General features: G+C 44.4%; 1 protein-coding gene across 1 annotated transcript in view; it reads left to right on the plus strand.

Annotated features, from left to right (window-relative positions):
- LOC118364978 (protein kinase C alpha type) overlaps positions 1–20,759 on the plus strand; it is a 251,842-nt gene that overhangs the window by 172,206 nt on the left and 58,877 nt on the right. The window contains exons 6-10 of the mRNA XM_035746840.2: positions 6,936–7,092; positions 7,205–7,339; positions 10,725–10,818; positions 18,713–18,856; positions 19,386–19,559. Of these exons, the coding sequence (XP_035602733.2) occupies positions 6,936–7,092; positions 7,205–7,339; positions 10,725–10,818; positions 18,713–18,856; positions 19,386–19,559 (704 nt within the window). The remainder of the gene's footprint in view (positions 1–6,935; positions 7,093–7,204; positions 7,340–10,724; positions 10,819–18,712; positions 18,857–19,385; positions 19,560–20,759) is intronic.

Consider the following 20,759-nt stretch of genomic DNA (forward strand, 5'->3'; position numbering starts at 1 on the left):
TGTTGTCTATTGTTAGATACTACTGTTGGAGCGAGGAACACAAGCATTTCGCTACACCCGCATTCACATCTGCTACATACGGCATGTGTGTGCAGAATATGATGTGATTTGGTACAATCCAATGTGCTGAAAGAGAAAAGGGGTCTGAAAAGAGAACGGTTCTAACCAACACAGCTCTGTCTGACTCAGTTCTTCTGTTATCTCCGTCGATCACTCGATAATACCGCACCCACTCAGACGAGGGCCGCATTAATCACGTAACAAGCGCCTGTTCTTTTGAATCCAAGGCACTTTTTATAAGGAGACTGTCCTCGAGACTCTGGTATCCAAGGTAACGGTGGCATTGAGGCCTCTTTCCCCCTTTCATGTCCCAGTGTGTCAATGAGGACTCAGTCACTGACTGACACACACTTGTAGGAGATACTCTTGTAGGCTTGTAAGGAGATAATATTGTCGGAGTCGTGTGATGCACAACCAATGTGTCAGTCCACTAAAATAAGGCTTTATATGCACATACACTGCCGGACCAAAGTTTTACAACACGTACTCATTCAAAGCACCTACTCATTCAAAGCACGTACTCATTCAAAGCTTTTTCTTTATTTGTACTATTTCCTACATTGTTTAATAATAGGGAACACAAAATTATATTTTATATTTGATATTCTTCAAATAGCCACCTTTTGCCTTTGACAGCTTTGCACACTCTCGGCATTATCTCAACCAGCTTCATGAGGTAGTCACCTGGAATGCATTTAAATTAACAGGTGTACCTTCTTAATGCATCTGAGCCAATCAGTTGTGTTGTGACAAGGTAGTGTGGGTAAACAGGAGATAGCCCTATTTGGTAAATGATCAAGTCCATATTATGGCAAGAACAGGTCAAATGAGAAATGACAGTCCGTCATTACTTTAAGAGATGAAGGTCAGTCAATATGGAAAATGTCAAGAACTTTGAACGTTCCTTTTAAGTGCAGTTGCAAAAACCATCAAGTGCTGTGATGAAACTGGCTCTCATGAGGACCGCCACAGGAATGAGTTATCTCTGCTGCAGAGGATACGTTCATGAGAGTTACCAGCCTCAGAAATTGCAGCCCAAATTAATGCTTCAGAGTTCAAGTTCAGACACATCTCGACATCAACTGTTCAGAGGAGACCGTGTGAATCAGGCCTTCATGGTCAAATTGCTGCAAAGAGACCACTACTAGGACACCAATAAGAATAAAAGACTGTTAGTATAATTTAATTATGCCAATGTGCCTTCATCTATTTTATGAGAATTTGTAAGATTTCTTGTTGCATAAAATAGACGCAGACCAGTCTTTAAATAATAGGTAATAGAATTTATTCTCGGAGCGCGCTTCCACTCAAAACAAAAGCATCAGTTTAAATACAGATCATGACGTCATTTCACTGTCTTAAACGAACCCCCCCCCCCCTCTCGACAGGACAAAGTAAGGTGAAGCGTTAATTCTAACTTACTAACACACTCCCAGATAACTTTTGACCCCTCAACATTATCGATCACCACTGAACTGACAGGTTTAATTAACAGAAACCCTAGGAATGCACTCACCGCCTAATCTAAAAACCCCAGAGCTAAGTTTCAGGTTGGGTCAACCATAGGCTAACGACCTTATGTGTTCACACAGTCCACAACCCATTTGTTCCTGCCTAGTAGAAATGGTGTTCATTAACATTCTATCCCTCCTTGTCCTGTCACACAATTTCTTCTTATGAACTCATATTGTTAATCAGATTATAATATAACAGAGTATAAGTTTACTTACAGTTCCATTTAAAATGATTTGTTCAGTCATATTAATCATAATTTCCTAACAAAGACTTGCTTGGGCCAAGAAACACGAGCAATGGACATTAGACCGGTGATAATGTGTTCTCTGGTCTGGACCAAATTGGAGATCTTTGGTTCCAACCGCCATGTCTTTGTGAGACGGGTGTGGGTGAACTGATGATGTCTGCGTCTGTATTTTCTACCGTTAAGCATGGAGGAGGAGGTGTGATGGTGTCAGGGTGCTTTGCTGGTGACAAGTGTGTCTGTGATTTATTCAGAATTCAAGGCACACTTAACCAGCACGGTTGCCACAGCATTCTGCAGCGATACGCCATCCCATCTGGTTTGCGCTTAGTGAGACTCAATTGTTTTTCGACAGGACAATGATCCCACACACCTCCAGGCTGTGTAAGGGCTATTTTACCAAGAAGGATAGTGATGGAGTGCTGCATCAGATGACCTGTCCTCCACAATCCCCCGACCTCAATTGAGATGGTTTGGGATGAGTCGGACCGCAGAGTGAAGGAAAAGCAGCCAACAAGTTCTCAGCATATGTGGGAACTCCTTCAAGACTGTTGGAAAAGCATTCCTGGTGAAGCTGGTTGAGAGAATGCCAAGAGTGTGCAAAGCTGTCATCAAGGCAAAGGGTGTCAATTTGAAGAATCTCAAATATAAAAAATATGTTGATTTGTTTATCGCTTGTTTTTGGTTACTATGTGATGCCATATGTGTTATTTCATAGTTTTGATGTCTTCACTGTTATTCTACAATGTAGAAAATAGTCCAAATAAAAACCCTTGAATGAGTAGCTGTTGTAAAACTTTTGACCGTTACCGTATATTACAATTCAGCACGGTAGATTATACAACAACAACTGTAATTCCATCCAGATAAGTCTACGTGTATTGTGTGCCGCTCGTCAGGTGGTAGGTAGCATGTTGTACAACTGTTATGATAGCAGAGTCAGATGCACGCAGCGCAGACAGACAGACAAGACGTTCTGTTATAGGGTCGAGGGTTCCTCCTACTGGCTGCTAATGGAAATGGAGGTTCATTTTTAAGATGAACACGGAGGGTTTGCTCAAATATGAGTTAACAATATTATTGTCTGGGCACGCGTGACAAAAGGGGTTTATACACCAGCAGTTAAATCACTTTTTTTTTGCTGGAGTTAAGTTCTACACACAAGCACGCTTTACACACACACTCACGTAGTCCACACGCCAGAGTCCAGTCGGGTAGTATCATGCTGCTGTCTCCCCGCCCACGCTGTCAAAACTTAAGGCCATTATTCAAAGGTCACTTGGCTACTAAGCGCTTTGCCTACACCTCTATTTGGAAGCGTTTTTTAAATATTCAAAACCTAACCTTTTGTATTGGGACAGTTGAAGTCGAGTCCGTTAAGAGAGAGTGTGTTGGAAAAGGTATGGCCATTGGTCACCTGTACATTTGGAGTATTTTACCTTAGACCTATACGGATGTGTTGTGTGTTTTGTATTTATACCAATTCAACTATAATATAAACATAAGCCTATTGAATATATCTGTACATTGAATGTTCACACGGTATGTGTGTACGGGGATGGAATCATTTATTGGTATGTACAAAACTGCGGTTCACATGTATTCTCATAAGGTTTTGCAGGTGAATGAGTTCAATCCCAGGACACACCTTATACACTTTAGAAGCAGATATCAAGACACATCACTATCTTCATAGTTCACCTGCTGTCAGTTATTGCATGACAGAGTGATGCTTAAATGACACAGCGCATGCTTTCGAGGGGAGGATCAGGTTCCTTACCTAGCCAAGTGTAGGCTAGAATGACTCATTTACATTTACATTTAAGTCATTTAGCAGACGCTCTTATCCAGAGCGACTTACAAATTGGTGCATTCACCTTATGACATCCAGTGGAACAGCCACTTTACAATAGTGCATCTAAATCTTTTAAGGGGGGTGAGAAGGATTACTTTATCCTATCCTAGGTATTCCTTAAAGAGGTGGGGTTTCAGGTGTCTCCGGAAGGTGGTGATTGACTCCGCTGTCCTGGCGTCGTGAGGGAGTGTGTCCCACCATTGGGGAGCCAGAGCAGCGAACAGTTTTGACTGGGCTGAGCGGGAACTGTACTTCCTCAGTGGTAGGGAGGCGAGCAGGCCAGAGGTGGATGAACGCAGTGCCCTTGTTTGGGTGTAGGGCCTGATCAGAGCCTGGAGGTACTGAGGTGCCGTTCCCCTCACAGCTCCGTAAGCAAGCACCATGGACTCTATGGCTGTCTCTAATGGGATCCTGTTCCCTATATAGTGCACTGCTTTTGACCAGGGACTATAGGGCTCTGGTTGAAAGTAGTTCACGGTATTTGGGAATTAGGTGCCATTTTGAGACGTGTCTTCGCTTCAACACATTATCCCCCATTTCCAGCCTAGTTCCGTTAGCAGGCTAGGTCCGAGTTAGCCTGGTTGCTATAATATGTTTGTCTGCTTGTGGTTATCCGTCTCCTCATATATGCATTGTCCTGCCAGGGATGACATTTGGTGGCAGCGGTGGGATGTAATAATGTTTGGTATGATGTATTTTATTTTTTATTTATGATGTAGGCTGCGGCTCGGACGTAATTGTTTTATTTATGATGTAGGCTGCGGCTCAGATGTAATTGTTTTAATCCTGTTTGGACCAAAGGAAGAATAGCTTCTGCTTTAAGTCCCAAATGGCAAACCCCCTGTATGTCTCTGGTTTAAAGTCGTGCACGATGTAAAGCATAGGGAGACATTTGGTACGATCCCCTGTCTCTCCCAATGAGGTGTCCTCCCCCTCCAGCCCTCTCTCACCTCTGACCGCATACTGCATCACCCGCTATCCAAACGAGACGAATCCCCTAGCACAGGTGCAAGCGGGAGGGACAGACGGAAGCAAGTTTAAAGCTTATTTGCACAAGGCTTATCGAATTGTCTCGTTACTTAATTCACTCTCATATGACAATCCCAGGCAAAAATGTAGCCCCTTTGTTATGTATATAGAATATATATGTTTAAATCAGTGGCTCATAGGTTATGGTTTAATTTTCAATACGTTTGGTGTTGTGAGGGAAATATAATTACTTAGTTGAAAATGCATTTAGGTAATATAACTGCTATAGCTTAATATAAATTACTATAGAAACCTACAGTTTGTATTAATATTTATTAGTTGTGGGACTCCCAGCATCCTCTGTTTGCTGAAATTCTGTTGCTTCCCTCAGGCTCTCTAAGTGTAGAACTAACAGGTCAAAACTCTCCTTCATGCCAGCTGCTGTCAGCTTTCTCAATAAGCTGTAGTTCTCTACTGTTAGGTATGGACTGACTATTCATGCCTGGTACGAGGTCGACTTCCTGTGTACACAATGCTGTATACGGTTGAAGTTGGAAGTTAATAAAACTGTTTTTTCAACAACTCCACAAATGTCTTGTTAACAAACTATAGTGTTGGCTAGTTGGTTATGACATCTACTTTGTGCATGACACAAGTAATTTTACTAACAATTGTTTACAGACAGATTATTTCACTTATAATTCACTGTATCACAATTCCAGTGGGTCAGACATTTACATACACTAAGTTGATTGTGCCTTTAAACAGCTTGGAAAATTCCATGGCTTTATAAGCTTCTGATAGTCTAACTGACATAATTTGAGTCAATTGGAGGTGTACCTGTGTCTGGTTCATCCTTGGGAGCAATGGCAGCATCATGTTGTGGGGGTGCTTTGCTGCAAGAGGGACTGGTGCACTTCACAAAATAGATGGCATCATGAGGAAGGGAAATTATGTGGATATATTGAAGCACCATCTCAAGACATCGGTCAGGATGTTAAAGCTTTGTCACAAATGGGTTTTCCAAATGGACAATGACCCCAAGCATACTTCCAAAGTTGTGGAAAATGGCTTAAGGACAACAGTCAAGGAATTGGAGTGTCCATCACAAAGCCCTGACCTCAATTCTATAGAAAATTTGTGGGTAGAACTGAAAAAGCGTGTGCGAGCAAGGAGGCCTACAAACCTGACTCAGTTACACCAGCCCTGTCAGGAGGAATGGACCTAAATACACCCAACTTATTGTGGGAAGCTTGTAGAAGGCTAACCGAAACGTTTGACCCAAGTTAAACAATTTTAAAGGCAATGCTACCAAATACTAATTGAGTGTATGTAGACTTCTGACTCACTGGGAATGTGATGAAAGAAATAAAAGATTAAATAAATAATTCTCTCTACTATAATTCTGACATTTCACATTCTTAAAATGAAGTGGTGATCCTAACTGACAGGGAATTTTGACTAGGATTAAATGTCAGGAATTGTGAAAACTGAGTTTAAATGTACATGGCTAAGGTGTATGTAAATCTCTGTATATACTTTTTGTGTGTATTTATTATGTATATTTTTTATGTGTTCATTTTTTATGTGTTCATTGTGTTTTTACTATGTGCTGCAAAATGATTTGCCCATCTGAGATAATAAAGACTCTAGTCTATTACTCTACCCTATCAAGACAGCGTGACAAAATGGCATCCATTATGCAGTTTTACTCTAGTAGCTTATCTGCTCTCGTTCTGGGTCAAAGGTCAATCTAGCATTATTATCAACAAGCCCTTATGTCAGGGCCAGCATTTGATTGACAGGACCACATGAGAAGCTGTCTCCGGGTCTCCTGGGCTTAAGGGCTTGCCTGGCCAGGCAGGCGTTCAGTGGCTCGGTCTCTGTGGCGATTCCCTGCATAATGTAAAGTGGTTGGCTGTGTTCCATGGCTCTGGGAGCCAGAGTGCTAATGGGGTGCTCATGTCCCTGGTGTCTGTGCACAGTTTGCTGAACATGGCTAAACACAGGACCACAAGGATGGAGACGGAGGCTGGTACTACTGAAATAGTAACAACAATATACATACTGTATAACCATCTCTAGCAGGTTTCTATGCTGTCTACATATGGGTTATTTTTTTATAAAATATCTCCTGATTGTTGAATTTCCATGTCCATTATTAAATCCATCATGCTGTTACAAGGCAACTTTAAAGAACACTAACTCCTCTCAAAGTATACCACTGTACAAGAAATGTCACCTGTGTTAGTTCAAAATCAACCTTTTCCTTCTGTGTTGTTTCTCCATCAGTGGGCGAAGGTCGAAATCTGATCCCCATGGACCCCAACGGCTCGTCTGATCCTTACGTCAAGCTCAAGCTCATCCCAGATCCCAAGAATGAGACCAAGAAGAAGACCAAGACCATCCTCGCCAACCTCAATCCCACCTGGAATGAGTCTTTTACATTGTGAGTTGAGGTGTACCCCTGGGCACAATGTTAGGCCCCTTTCACGTTTGTGTATTATGGGTAATGTAGTCATTATCATTAACACTGTACATATGTCTGTGTGTTATTCCAGCAAGCTGAAGGCTACAGATAAGGATCGCAGGCTGTCTGTGGAGGTGTGGGACTGGGACCGGACTACCAGGAATGATTTCATGGGCTCCCTGTCCTTCGGCGTGTCAGAGCTGATCAAATCTCCTGTGTGTGGTTGGTAAGTATAACATTAGATGACATTCCAATGCAGTGTTCCTCTATCTGTTAGGGAATATGTAGTGCCTGCCATAATTATTGGGACAGTGAAGCTTTATTTCTTCTTTTGGCTCTTTACTTCAGAACTTTGGATTTAAAATCAAACAATGACTATGAGGTTAATGTGCAGACTGTCAGCTTTAATTTAAAGGGATTTTCATCCATACCGGATGAACCGTTTAGAAATTACAGCACTTTTTATACCTCCATTTTAGGGGAGCAAAAGTATCGGGACAAATTCACTTACAGTTGAAGTCGGATGTTAACATACACTTAGGTTGGAGTCATTAAAACTTGTTTTTCAACCACTCCACAAATGTCTTGTTAATTAACAAACTATAGTTGTTGCAAGTCGGTTAGGACATATACTTTGTGCATGACACAAGTCATTTTTCCAACAATAGTTTACAGACAGATTAAGTCACTGTATCACAACTCCAGTGGGTCAGAAGTGTACATACACTAAGTTGACTGTGCCTTTAAAGAGCTTGGAAAATTCCAGAAAATGTCATGGCTTTAGAAGCTTCTGATAGACTAATTGACATAATTTCAGTCAATTGGAAGTGTACCTGTGGATGTATTTCAAGGCCTACCTTCACACTCAGTGCCTCTTTGCTTAACATCATGGGAAAATCTAAAGAAATCAGCCAAAACCTCAGAAAAATAATTGTAGACCTACACAAGTCTGGTTCATCCTTGGGAGCAATTTTCAAACACCTGAAGGTACCACGTTTATCTGTACAAACAATAGTACTCAAGTATAAACACCATGCAGCCGTCATACCGCTCAGGAAGGAGACACGTTCTGTCTCCTAGAGATGAGCGTACTTTGGTGCGAAAGTGCAAATCAATCTCAGAACAGCAGCATAGGACCTTGTGAAGATGCTGGAGGAAACAGGTACAAAGTATCTATATCCACAGTAAAACGAGTCCTATATCGACATAACGTAAAAGGCCGCTCAGCAAGGAAGAAGCCACTGCTCCAAAACCGCCATAAAAAAGCCAGACTACGGTTTGTAACTGCAGATGGGGACAAAGATGGTACTTTTTGTAGAATGTCCTCTGGTCTGTTTGGCCATAATTTGCCATCGTTATGTTTGGAGGAAAAAGGGGAGGTTTGCAAGCCAAAAAACACCATCCCAACCATGAAGCACGGGGGTGGCAGCATCATCTTTTAGGGGTGCTTTGCTGCAGGAGGGACTGGTGCACTTCACAAAATTGATGGCATCATGAGGGAGGGAAATTACGTGGATATATTGAAGAAACATCTCAAGCCATCAGTCAGGAAGTTAAAGCTTGGTCGCAAATGGATCTTCCAAATGGACAATGACCCCAAGCATACTTCCAAAGTTGTGGAAAATGGCTTAAGGACAACAAAGTCAAGGTATTGGAGTGTCCATCACAAAGCCCTAACCTCAATTCTATAGAACATTTGTGGGCAGAACTGAAAAAGCTTGTGCGAGCAAGGAGGCCTACAAACCTGACTCAGTTACACCAGCTCTGTCAGGAGGAATGGACGAAAATTCACCCAACTTATTGTGGGTAGCTTGTGGAAGGCTACCCGAGACGTTTGACCCAAGTAAAACAATTTAATTGAGTGTATGTAAACTTCTGACCCACTGGGAATGCGATGAAAGAAATAAAAGCTGAAATAAATCATTCTCTCTACTATTATTCTGACATTTCTCATTCTTAAAATAAGGTGGTGATCTTAACTAACTGTGAAGACATTGCATTTTGACTAGGATTAAATGTCAGGAGTTGTGAAACCTGAGTTTAAATGTACTTGGCTAAAGGTGTATGTGAACTTCCGACTTCAACTGTATGTGTATTAAAGTCATAGCATGCAATGACTACCAAGCTTGTTTTAGATGCATTTTCTGTTTGTTTCGGTTATGTTTCGGATTAATTTGTGCCCAATAGAAATGAATTTGTAAATATTGTATTGTGTCATTTCGGGTCACTTTTATTGTAAATAAGCATATAACATGTTTCTAACCACTTCTACACGAATGTGGATACTACCACGATGACAGATAATCCTAAATGTATCGTGAACAATGATGACTGAGAAAGTGATAGACGCACAAATACCATACCCCCCCAAAAGATGCTCACCTCCGCAGTTATTGTAATGATGAGGTTAGCGTGTCTTGGGGGTATAATATTTGTGTAACGTTCTCACTCATCATTATTGACAAATTCATTCAGAATTTGTCCAAATACTTTTGCTCCCCTAAAACGGATGCACAATGTACAAAAAGTGCCGTAATTTCTAAATGGTTCATTCGATATCGATGACAATACCCACAAATGAAAGCTGACAGTCTGCACTTTGACTTCATCCTCATTGTTTTAATTTCAAATCCAGACTTTTGTAGTATAGAGCCAAAAGACGGAACACTGCTTCACTGTCCCAATAATTACAGAGAGCATTGCGTTTGTCAAATTTCTTTTGTGTTGTGTTTTTGTAGACTGACGGAAGAGTAGCAGTCATTAAGTTAATAGCGAAGAAGGGATCTTAATGAACACGAATTTAATTTATCCTGGTTTATCCGTTTGAAGCAATCGCAGCTGTAATCTGATTTTTTTATTTTTTTGTAGCGATTTCTATTTGAAAAGTGCAGTGATAAATCAAGATTATCTTTCGGATGTAAGTCCCTTCTCAACTTACCTGCATTTCCATGTCATTGTTGGTCATCATCACAGAGCCTCTTGGCGTTGTGGTCCCTTATATCTCAGTCTGGTGCCAACCGATCATTAATCACAACAGCAACAGTGAACTTTATCTCCACAGCTCAGTTCCCTTTGAGGTGCCATCTGATGTCTGTGGGTCATAAATAGTGATGTGTTTCATGAGCGCCGCCAACACACGGATCATTCTGGCCCCAATGCACTGGAGCCAGAGGGACTGTTGCTTTGTGATGAACTATGTGTCTGGGCCAAGTGTGTAGGAATCCGGAGGTTAGAGAGGGACAGAGGGTTGAAGTGATGCAGGGAGGGAGGGAGGAATGCAGAGACGTCAACTAATGGCCGCTCCATACCTAGCTTTTTGTCTCCGGGTATAACATCTCTTTCTGGGTTTTATAGGCTGTTGAGATGTTTTTATGCTGGCTCTTAGAAACATTCTGTTACTTTTAACGCTTATCGACTGCACTATAAATAGCAAGCTGGGTCTCAGAACGTCCATGGGCTTGGATTCACATCCGTAATGTTGTTTTTGTAAACAATCATAATTGAAATATGAATGCTCTCTTTCGCTCTCTTTTTCTCTCTCTTTCTCTTTTTCTCTCTCTTTCTCTTTTTCTCTCTCTTTCTCTTTTTCTCTCTCTTTCTCTCTCTCTCAGGTACAAGATGTTGAACCAAGAGGAGGGCGAGTTCTACAACGTGCCCATCTCAGAGGAGGATGACGGGAACGAGGAGCTCAGACAGAAGTTTGAGGTGAGGCCTCAGAGACCAGACTGGAGAACATATTATCCGAATAATCGTTGGTTACTGTAGCCCAACCTGCTTTCATCGAACATTCTGTGATTTTTATTACACGTCGTGATATGTCTCCTTTGTATGCCTGTTAGTTTGTATGAGTGACTTCCGTTTTATTCAGTAACGCGTGTGTGTTTTTTCCTGGTTATATCTACATGTTATGTTTGTGACCGTGACTAAGTGAACTCATCATATTAAGTCCTTGAGCTTCTTCCAAAGCCACTCCACAACCACATTAAACTGGCATAATTGAATTTGGCCCTTCTCCATGACAAATATGTTTGCATTTCAAGATGGCCACCATCCCTCTCCAGACCGTAAGCACGGTGTGTCCCGGAGAATCTGGACATGAAAGGGCCATGGATTCTCCATGGAAACAGGGCTGTTAATTAAAACTCTGTTGTGCCGCTCGTCTGTCTCCAGGCGCGCATTGAGAGGCTGCCTCGTTATTAATTACTCTGGGTGGCTCGAAGGTGCGGTGGTCTTTTTCTCGTCCTCCAAGACAATAGTATATCCAGCTTTGTAGATACAGGCTTATAGAATATGGTAGGGGTTGACCTTTGACTCCGGGTGTCTTAGAATCAGGGGTGACTCAGACCGGTGTCACTGTAAAGCTGCTAGTTCATCAGCACGAACATGGATTTGGGCAGGAAGGATTTGTTTGTTACTCCTGAGAATATCAGTTTTGGAGGGATGGAGGGGTGAGAGTGGAGGGGTGAGAGTGGAGGGGTGAGAGTGGAGGGGTGAGAGTGGAGGAATGGAGGGGTAAGAGTGGAGGGATGCAGGGGTAAGAGTGGAAGGGTTAGAATGGAGGGACGGAGGGGTTAGAGTGAAGGGGATGGAGGGGTAAGAGTGGAGGGATGGAGGGGTAAGAGTGGAGGGATGGAGGGGTAAGAGTGGAGGGATGGAGGGGTAAGAGTGGAGGGGTGGAGGGGTAAGAGTGGAGGGGTTAGAGTGGAGGGATGGAGGGGTTAGAGTGGAGGGATGGAGGAGTTAGAGTGGAGGGATGGAGGGTTAGCGTGGAGGGATGGAGGGGTTAGGAGGGATGGAGGGGTTAGAGTGGAGGGATGGAGGGGTTAGAGTGGAGGGATGGAGGGGTTATAGTGGAGGGATGGAGGAGTTATAGTGGAGGGATGGAGGCGTTATAGTGGAGGGATGGAGGCGTTATAGTGGAGGGATGGAGGCGTTATAGTGGAGCGATGGAGGCGTTATAGTGGAGGGATGGAGGGGTTAGAATGGAGGGATGGAGGGGTTAGAATGGAGGGATGGAGGGTTGGAGTGGAGGGGTTAGGAGGGATGGAGGGGTGGAGGGATGGGTTGGAGGGATGGAGGGTTATAGTGGAGGGGTTGGAGGGATGGAGCAGGGATGGAGGGGTTGGAGTTATAGTGGAGGGATGGAGGGGTTAGAATGTGGAGGGATGGAGGGGTTAGAGTGGAGGGATGGAGGGGGGAGGGGTTAGAGTGGAGGGATGGAGGGGTTATAGTGGAGGGATGGAGGGATGGAGGGATGGAGGCGTTATAGGGAGGGATGGAGGGATGGAGGGTTAGAGGGAGGGATGGAGGGGTTAGAGTGGAGGGATGGAGGGGTTAGGGGTTAGTGGAGGGATGGAGGGGTTAGAGGGAGGGATGGAGGGGTTAGAGTGGAGGGATGGAGGGGGAGGGGTTAGAGTGGAGGGATGGAGGGGTTGGGAGGGATGGAGGGGTTAGAGTGGAGGGATGGAGGGGTTAGAGTGGAGGGATGGAGGGTTATAGTGGAAGGAGTGGAGGGATGGAGGGGTTAGAGTGGAGGGATGGAGGGGTTAAGGAGTGGAGGGTTGGAATGGGGGGTTGAAGGGATGGAGGGTTGGGAGGGGTTGGAGTGGAGGGATGGAGGGGTTAGGTGGAGGGATGGAGGGATGGAGGGGTTAGGGTTAGTGGAGGGATGGAGGGTTAGAGTGGAGGGATGGGAGGGATGTTAGTGGAGGGATGGAGGGATGGAGGGTGGAGGGATGGAGAGTGGAGGGATGGAGGGGTTAGGAGGGATGGAGGGATGGAGGGGTTGGAGGGTTGGAGGGATGGAGGGGTTAGAGTTCAGGGATGGAGGGGTTAGAGTGGAGGGGTGGAGGGGTTGGAGTGGAGGGGTTGGAGTGGAGGGGTGGAGGGGTTGGAGTGGAGGGGTTGGAGTGGAGGGGTTAGAGTGGAGGGATGGAGGGGTTAGAGTGGAGGGATGGAGGGGTGAGAGTGGAGGGGTGAGAGTGGAGGGGTGAGAGTGGAGGGATGGAGGGGTTATCGTGGAGGGGTTATCGTGGCGGGGTTATCGTGGAGGGGTTAGCGTGGAGGGGTTAGAGTGGAGGGATGTAGGGGTTAGAGTGGAGGGATGTAGGGGTTAGAGTGGAGGGATGTAGGGGTTAGAGTGGAGGGATGGAGGGGTTGGCGGGATGGAGGGGTTGGCGGGCGGGATGGGGGGTTGGCGTGGCGGGATGGCGGGGTTGGCGTGGCGGGATGGCGGGGTTGGCGTGGCGGGATGGAGGGGTTAGAGTGGAGGGATGGAGGGGTTAGAGTGGAGGGATGGAGGGGTTAGAGTGGAGGGATGGAGGGGTTAGAGTGGAGGGATGGAGGGGTTAGAGTGGAGGGATGGAGGGGTTAGAGTGGAGGGATGGAGGGGTTGGCATGGCGGAATGGATGGATGTTACCCAAATTGTAGCACGTCTCTTATTCAAGTACTCAAGTTTGTTTTTTTTCCCCCTAATTTCTTTCAAATGAACAACCCTTTGGTATCCCGATGTGCTGTGCTGTGTGTGCTTGGTTTGCCATGGGTTACCAGGCTAGACATATGACGCAATGTGAACTAGAGAGTGTGAGGGCTCAAGATGTTCCTGTCTATAGTGCTTAATTGTAATCCTGTCTAGTTGGTCTATTTCTGTGGCCCACTGACAAGATATCTTAAACTTGGTATGTGTGGCATTATATTCTTCCATGTCTTTCACAAATGTAGGTGCATTGTAAAAGCTCATTCTCGCTTTGGCTGGTATGCACGAGGTTCGGGTTAATTGGCTGAGGTCACTTCCTGTTGTTGTTTACAGCTACTACTGTGTCTGTCTGACTGAGACAAATTTGGTCTAAGAAAATAGCTTTCTCTCTCTTTCTCTTTCTCTCTCTCTCTTCCGGTCTCTCCCTATCGCTCTTCCCCTGTCTCCCTCCTCACTCTCACGTTCTGCCTGCCCTTCTCTCTTTCTGCCTGCCCCTCTCTCTCTCTCTTCCTTTTTCTCCCTTAGCGTAACACTTCCTCATCTCTCATCTGTGCTCTGTGAGACCCTCTAGACGCCTACCCTTTGTCTTGTCCAATCTAATGCCCGAGTTTCTCTCCTCCCTCCCCCCCCGTCTCTCTCCCTCTCTTCCAGGATTGCCAAATTAACTATCACTTCCTAAAGGTATCTCTCCTCTCCTCGCCCCCGTCCTCCCATTCCGCTGTCTCCTTTCCTTGCCTCTGTTCCTCTTTTGTCTTCCTCCTTTGTGTCCAATCACTCGCTTTCTCACTTCTCTTCCGCTCCGATCATTTGTACGTGGTTTAAGGCTACTGCAAATAGATCCAGTTTACTAACAATTTGTTCTCAGTGTGGGGTTGGAATTAGCACAAGAACACGAGCCATCAGATGGCAGGAATTGCTCTCGTGAATCATTGTCTTGAGCTGTAAATAGCCTCGTCTAGTGTTGAGAAAACCAAGTGTAAAGCTGTCAAGCTGGAAGGGAAATGTGACTGAAAATTGTCCTACAATACAAATGTATATTTCTTTGCATTTATATAAATGTTATTCACTACAAAGATTGCGTTTCTGGTACTGTATACGTACAGGTCGGCTCCTTCCACAAGAAAATAGGACAGTATACAAATACAATATGCTTGAAAATACAAGTAATATATAATAATAATATATGCCATTTAGCAGACGCTTTTATCCAAAGCGACTTACAGTCATGTGTGCATACATTCTACGTATGGGTGGTCCCGGGGATCGAACCCACTACCCTGGCGTTACAAGCGCCATGCTCTACCAACTGAGCTACAGAAGGACCACTGTGTCCCACAGGGCGACTTCCTCATATCATCCATTAGGAAAACAGGCCTTAACCTCTGCAGACCCCAAGGACAGAAATGTAGGACGATGGACACATGTTTCAGTGCCTGTTCATTACAGGGACATTGCAGCCAACCCCACCACCCACATACCCAAACACACTCTGTTCTTCTCCTTCTCTCCCTTATCTCTTTTTCCCCTCGTCTATTAGTCCTCCACCCCTTCTTTACTACTCTTCGTGTTTTGGTCCTTGAGCAGACGCTCTTATCCAGAGTTACTGACCAGTAGTGAGTGAAGACATTTTTCATACTTTTTTCCCTCTACTGGTCCCCCGTGGGAGTCGAACCCGCAACCCTGGCGTTGGAAGCGCCGTGCTCTACCAACTGGACCTCTCACTCCTATTCCTCCCTCAACTGTGTAGCGGGTGTCTGTGTATATACTGCAGCCGCGTACACCTAACCTGGATGGACTAGGCACAGGGAAAGCGGGTGGGGATATAGGGGGTGGGAATCGGGGACTCCCCATTGGGCTATAACTGGTTGGAAGGAGATTGTTAGTAAATGTTTCCCGTATATGTATTTCTGTGTACAGTCTGTCTGTCTGTCTGTCTCTCTGTCTGTCTGTCTGTCTATGATGTACATCTGTCTGTCATCAAACTTTTAGTCTGTTTTTTTTTTTTTTTTTTTTTCATCACTATCTGGTCATATTTGTTTTATCTTCCTCCTTTTTGGCCTATAGGATATTTTTGGCTGCTTGGTCTATACTAGAGCAGTACAAGGGTGGAAGTTTTAAGCTGTGTGCCTATAGCAATGAGAGGTCAATACAAAGATGGACAGCACAGTTAGTTGTTCAGTGTGGATTTTCTAGGGCCATAACGTGGCTTTTACTCTGTCTTTATCAACACGGGCATTTCGTCGGACCCGCTGACGCACCTGCTAAACTGTGTACGCAACCAACAAACTTTGACCTCTGAGGAGTTGATTTCGCTCACGTTTGTTCATCGCTTATCCACAAGAGGGCAGTAATGAAGCCAGGTTTTAAAATGCATTGCATTGGAGGCGCACTGAATCGAATACAGCGCAGTTTACAGGGCATTCAGAAAGTATTCAGACCCCTTCGCTTTCTCCGCATTTTGTTACCTTACAGCCTTATTTTCCTCATCGATCTACACACACTACCCCGTAATGGTAAAGTGAAAAGTATTTTTTTTTTTGCAAAATAACTACAAATAAAGAACAGATGTACCTTATTTACATTTCAGACCCTCTGCTATGAGACTCGAAATTGAGCTCAGGTGCATCCTGTTTCCATTGATCATCCTTGAGATGTTTAAACAAGTTGATCGGAGTCCACCTGTGGTAAATTCAATTGATTGGACATGTTTTGGAAAGACAAACACCTGTCTATATCAGGTCCCACGGTTGACAGTGCATGTCAGAGCAAAAAATGAAACCATGAGTTTGAAGGAATTGTCCGTAGAGCTCCGAGACAGGGTTGTGTCGAGGCACAGATCTGGGGAAAGGTACCAAAATATTTCTGCAGCATTGAAGGTCCCCAAAAACACAGTGGCCTCCATCATTCTTAAATGGAAAAAGTTTGAAACCACCAAGATTCTTCCTAGAGCTGGCCGCCCGGCCAAACTAAGCAGTTGGGGAAGAGGGGCCTTGGTCAGGGAAGTTCCTCTGTGGAGATGGGAGAACCTTCCAGAAGGACAACCATCTGGAATCTGGAAAAATTCAAGGGGTCGGAATACTTTCTGAATGTATTCTGTATCATTACATAAAGTTATCATGAAACACGTCACTTATGTCATGCTGGTTTATGGTTTTAGACCCTAAATTTCAAAGTGTCCGTTTGTGGTCTTTGACTTTTGCCTAGGATTTTGTCAAACTGACCCCTTGTAAAGGAAATGGCACTCTAGACAAACTCAAAATGATGCTGAATGCATTTGTTTTGTCTTTTGTTAGTGAGAGAAAGAAACGTAGTAAGAAAGCCACAGTTGGAGTTTCCACCATTTTACCACTAGATGTCCCCATAGCACTTTGTTGTAAAACCCAGTATGAGCGACTGTGCTCCCGAGATCAATTGTTTCAGTGCTTTGGTGTTACGAGCGAGTGCTCCTGAAATACAAAATGTGCCTGTGTTGTCAATGCGTTTAGTCTTATGAGCGAATGTGCTCCTAAGATAAAGCATGTCTATATATAGTGCTTCTGATAGTACGGCTGTGTCTCAGCCGTCAGCCGTTCTTTGTTCTCCTCTCCCCTGCTGTGGTTGCAGGCAAAGGACAAAGCCAAAGTGCAGGTGCGTCCGTGAGGAAGTGAGGCCGCTTTTGCGAGTCTCTTCCTCTCGTTGGACTTCGCTTATAGGCGTGGTCTGCTTCGCCCGATAGTGTGCTGCCTATACCTCACTATACCTCACTTGCTTGTGCCTATCACATCCTGTCGGATCGACGTGACGTGAAGAGGGTGAGGGGCTAGGAATGATCTGGACTTGTATGCAGACGCCATGAACCAAACTAAAGCCGCCTGACCAGTTTACTCCACCTCGTCTAGCCATGAACACCAAGGGGGCGAGGGGGACAGCAGTGTATTGACACTGAGAACCTCACACACGTGACGTGTCTATTCATTGGACAGATTCCCAAATGGGCTCAGATGTCTTTGGTTCAGTTGATTTTTTAAAATTATTGTTGTATATATTCTACACAAATGGGCAGCTTTTTATTGTTGTGTGTAGTGTGTAGTGTGCGTGGCTGCCAGCCTGTCCAGTGTACTAGACAGACGAGGTTGAGCAGTAGTGTGGACCAGGTTTAGCATGACTGGACCAGCTGCTCGATTTGGCCCAAGCTCGTGTGTGTGTGTGTGTGTGTGTGTGTGTGTGTGTGTGTGTGTGTGTGTGTGTGTGTGTGTGTGTGTGTGTGTGTGTGTGTGTGTGTGTGTGTGTGTGTGTGTGTGTGTGTGTGTGTGTAGATTTGACACCTGTGAGTAAGGGTGAAGAATGATAATGGCACCCAGGCTGCTGTGACACCGCCATGTTCCCAGTGCCTGGAAAACCGATGGAATGGGCCTCTGGAGAAAATGGAGGTCGCAAGAGTGTGCCAAAATGGGTGTGTTTTAGTGCATGTGTGTGTTCGAGGCCAGGAGGGTTTTACCGTCTTGCTCTGATTCTGAACCAAGCACGGTTGAAGCTTTGTAAGAGCGTGTAGTGGACACACTTTAGCGTCGCGATTGATACTTGATTGGATGGCACATTGACCAATGACAATGCATTATCACTGATGGGGTTTGACAGTAATTCATTCAAATGTGTTTAGATGAATTTCAACATTTTGACCTCAGGGTTTCTGGTAAATGCCACAAAAAGGGGAGTTATTTTACCATAATGAGTTAGCATAATGAGTTAGCATAATGAGTTAGCATAATGAGTTAGCATAATGAGTTAGCATAATGAGTTAGCATAATGAGTTAGCATAATGAGTTAGCATAATGAGTTAGCATAATGAGTTAGCATAATGAGTTAGCATAATGAGTTAGCATAATGAGTTAGCATAATGAGTTAGCATAATGGCAAAGTCAGGAGTATTCAACACGTGTTCTGTTATTCCATATTTCCTTTTTTTTTATACCCTCTGTGTCTATCTGTGTTCCATCTCCTTCAAAGTGAATGTTAAATAAAGTTAAATAAACATTTTTTTTCAATTGAATGCTGTTCTATTGTGTTATAAAAGGCTGCACAGCAGTGTGTGTGTGTGTGTGTGTGTGTGTCTCACGCCGATCCCCTCTCCTCACCACACATAGAAAGCCAAGCTGGGCCCTGGTACCAAGAAGGTGATCTCTCCATCAGATGACAGCCCGTCTAGTCTACCCTCTAACAACCTGGACTCGGTCAAACTCACCGACTTCAACTTCCTGGCCGTGCTGGGGAAAGGCAGCTTCGGCAAGGTGAGCCCAGGATCTGACTTGTATTTTTAAGGCGGTGAAGTGGTAGTCTCCCGGACACAGATTAAGCCGAGTCCTGGACAGAAAAGCACTTTCAAAATCTCGTTTTTTTTGTGTCGATCTTTGCTTGTTCTGTGTTTGGGGAAACTTCCCCACAATGATTTGTCACGAGTTATTCTCATTGGCTTCTGAAATCAATGAAGGTCCTGGGATGTTATCTATCGGACAAAATCTGAACCTGATTCAGATCCAAGTCTATTGTCGGTGTGCGTGACTCACATCATAGTCACATCATCCACAATTTACACAGAACCGAGTCACGCAATGAATGAGTGCAATGCCACGTTTCGGTTCAGACTGTCCGTACCTCGACGTAGCACAACGTGACTAAATGAGTATATCCACGCGTCAGTTGACTAGTAAGCATAGTAACAGCATAACAGTCGAGTTAATCGCGTCACTATCCGCCTTAAACCACCCTATTAGAAGCCTTCCGGTCTAACCTTTGACCTCTCGTGCTCCTGTGTACCAGGTGATCCTGGCAGAGATGAAGCCCACGGAGGAGCTGTACGCCGTCAAGATCCTGAAGAAGGACGTGGTGATTCAGGACGATGATGTGGAGTGTACCATGATAGAGAAGAGAGTCCTGGCCCAGCAGGACAAACCACCCTTCCTCACTTCACTCCACTCCTGCTTCCAGACCGTGGTATGGAGACTACGGACACACACACACACATACACACACGTGGGCATATGGGCACGCCCGCACAAACGCACAATTTGCTTGCTTTTTTGCTGTCTGTCGATGTGGTTACTGTGGTGGGGCATATATACACACACACACACACACACACACACACACACACACACACACACACACACACACACACATATATTATATTTCTCTAACTCATCAAGCTCCTCTATGACACTAAATAAACAATTACATTGGATAGGCTATTGTACTTACCTGCAGTATAGTATGATTACTATTCATGTGTTCATGGTTATTATTGGCCTTGACCGTGACCTTTCCCCTTTGATGATGTCATCACCCAGAGTTGTAGCTGTCCAATGCGATTCTACCACAGGTTAAGTGGGCTGTGTCACTTTCAAATACCTTTATTTATTATGTTGAAAGTAAAGGAAAGTAATATTGAATTGTGTGTGGGCATTCCTTGTCAAGTTACTACACACACACACACACACACACACACAAATGTACACCACCCACGTATATATATATATACACACACACACACACACACACACACACACACACACACACACACACAAATGTACACCACCCACGTGTATATACACACACACACACACAAATGTACACCACCCACGTATATATACACACACACACACACACACACACACACACACACACACACACACAAGTTCAATTACATTTTTCTTTGTTTTTAATCTGTCCACTTTTTCAGCACTTCTCATTCCTCCTTAATCTTTAATCCCTCAATCTCTCTCCGGCAGAGACGACAAAGGGCAGGCACCATCTGCACCGTACGGTGGCGAACACGCACACACACACCCATCCCCAAAGTGGAAATCTAAAACTCTATGCATTTTTAAGTGATGAGAAGTCCAAATCCTCTTCACAATAAGGTGCCACGATCACTTTGAGGGTAATTGTTTAAGGAAACCATTTGCCTTGTCTGCCAGGTCATGTCAAGCCTCTTGAGCAAAGTGCATAAAATACGGCTAACCTTATTATAATCTCGCAGTGTGATTTAATTTCAAATGTATTCGTCAACGATGTGCGTTATAAGGAGGCGATTGATTTCACTAGGGTTTAGTAAGCTGAGGAAAACATGAATTGGTCGCCTCTTCAGAACAGGAAAGTTTCAAATTAAATCACACTTCCAGATCATAATTAAGC

The sequence above is a fragment of the Oncorhynchus keta genome, chromosome 32 (assembly GCF_023373465.1).
Source record: "Oncorhynchus keta strain PuntledgeMale-10-30-2019 chromosome 32, Oket_V2, whole genome shotgun sequence".
Taxonomy (NCBI): domain Eukaryota; kingdom Metazoa; phylum Chordata; class Actinopteri; order Salmoniformes; family Salmonidae; genus Oncorhynchus; species Oncorhynchus keta.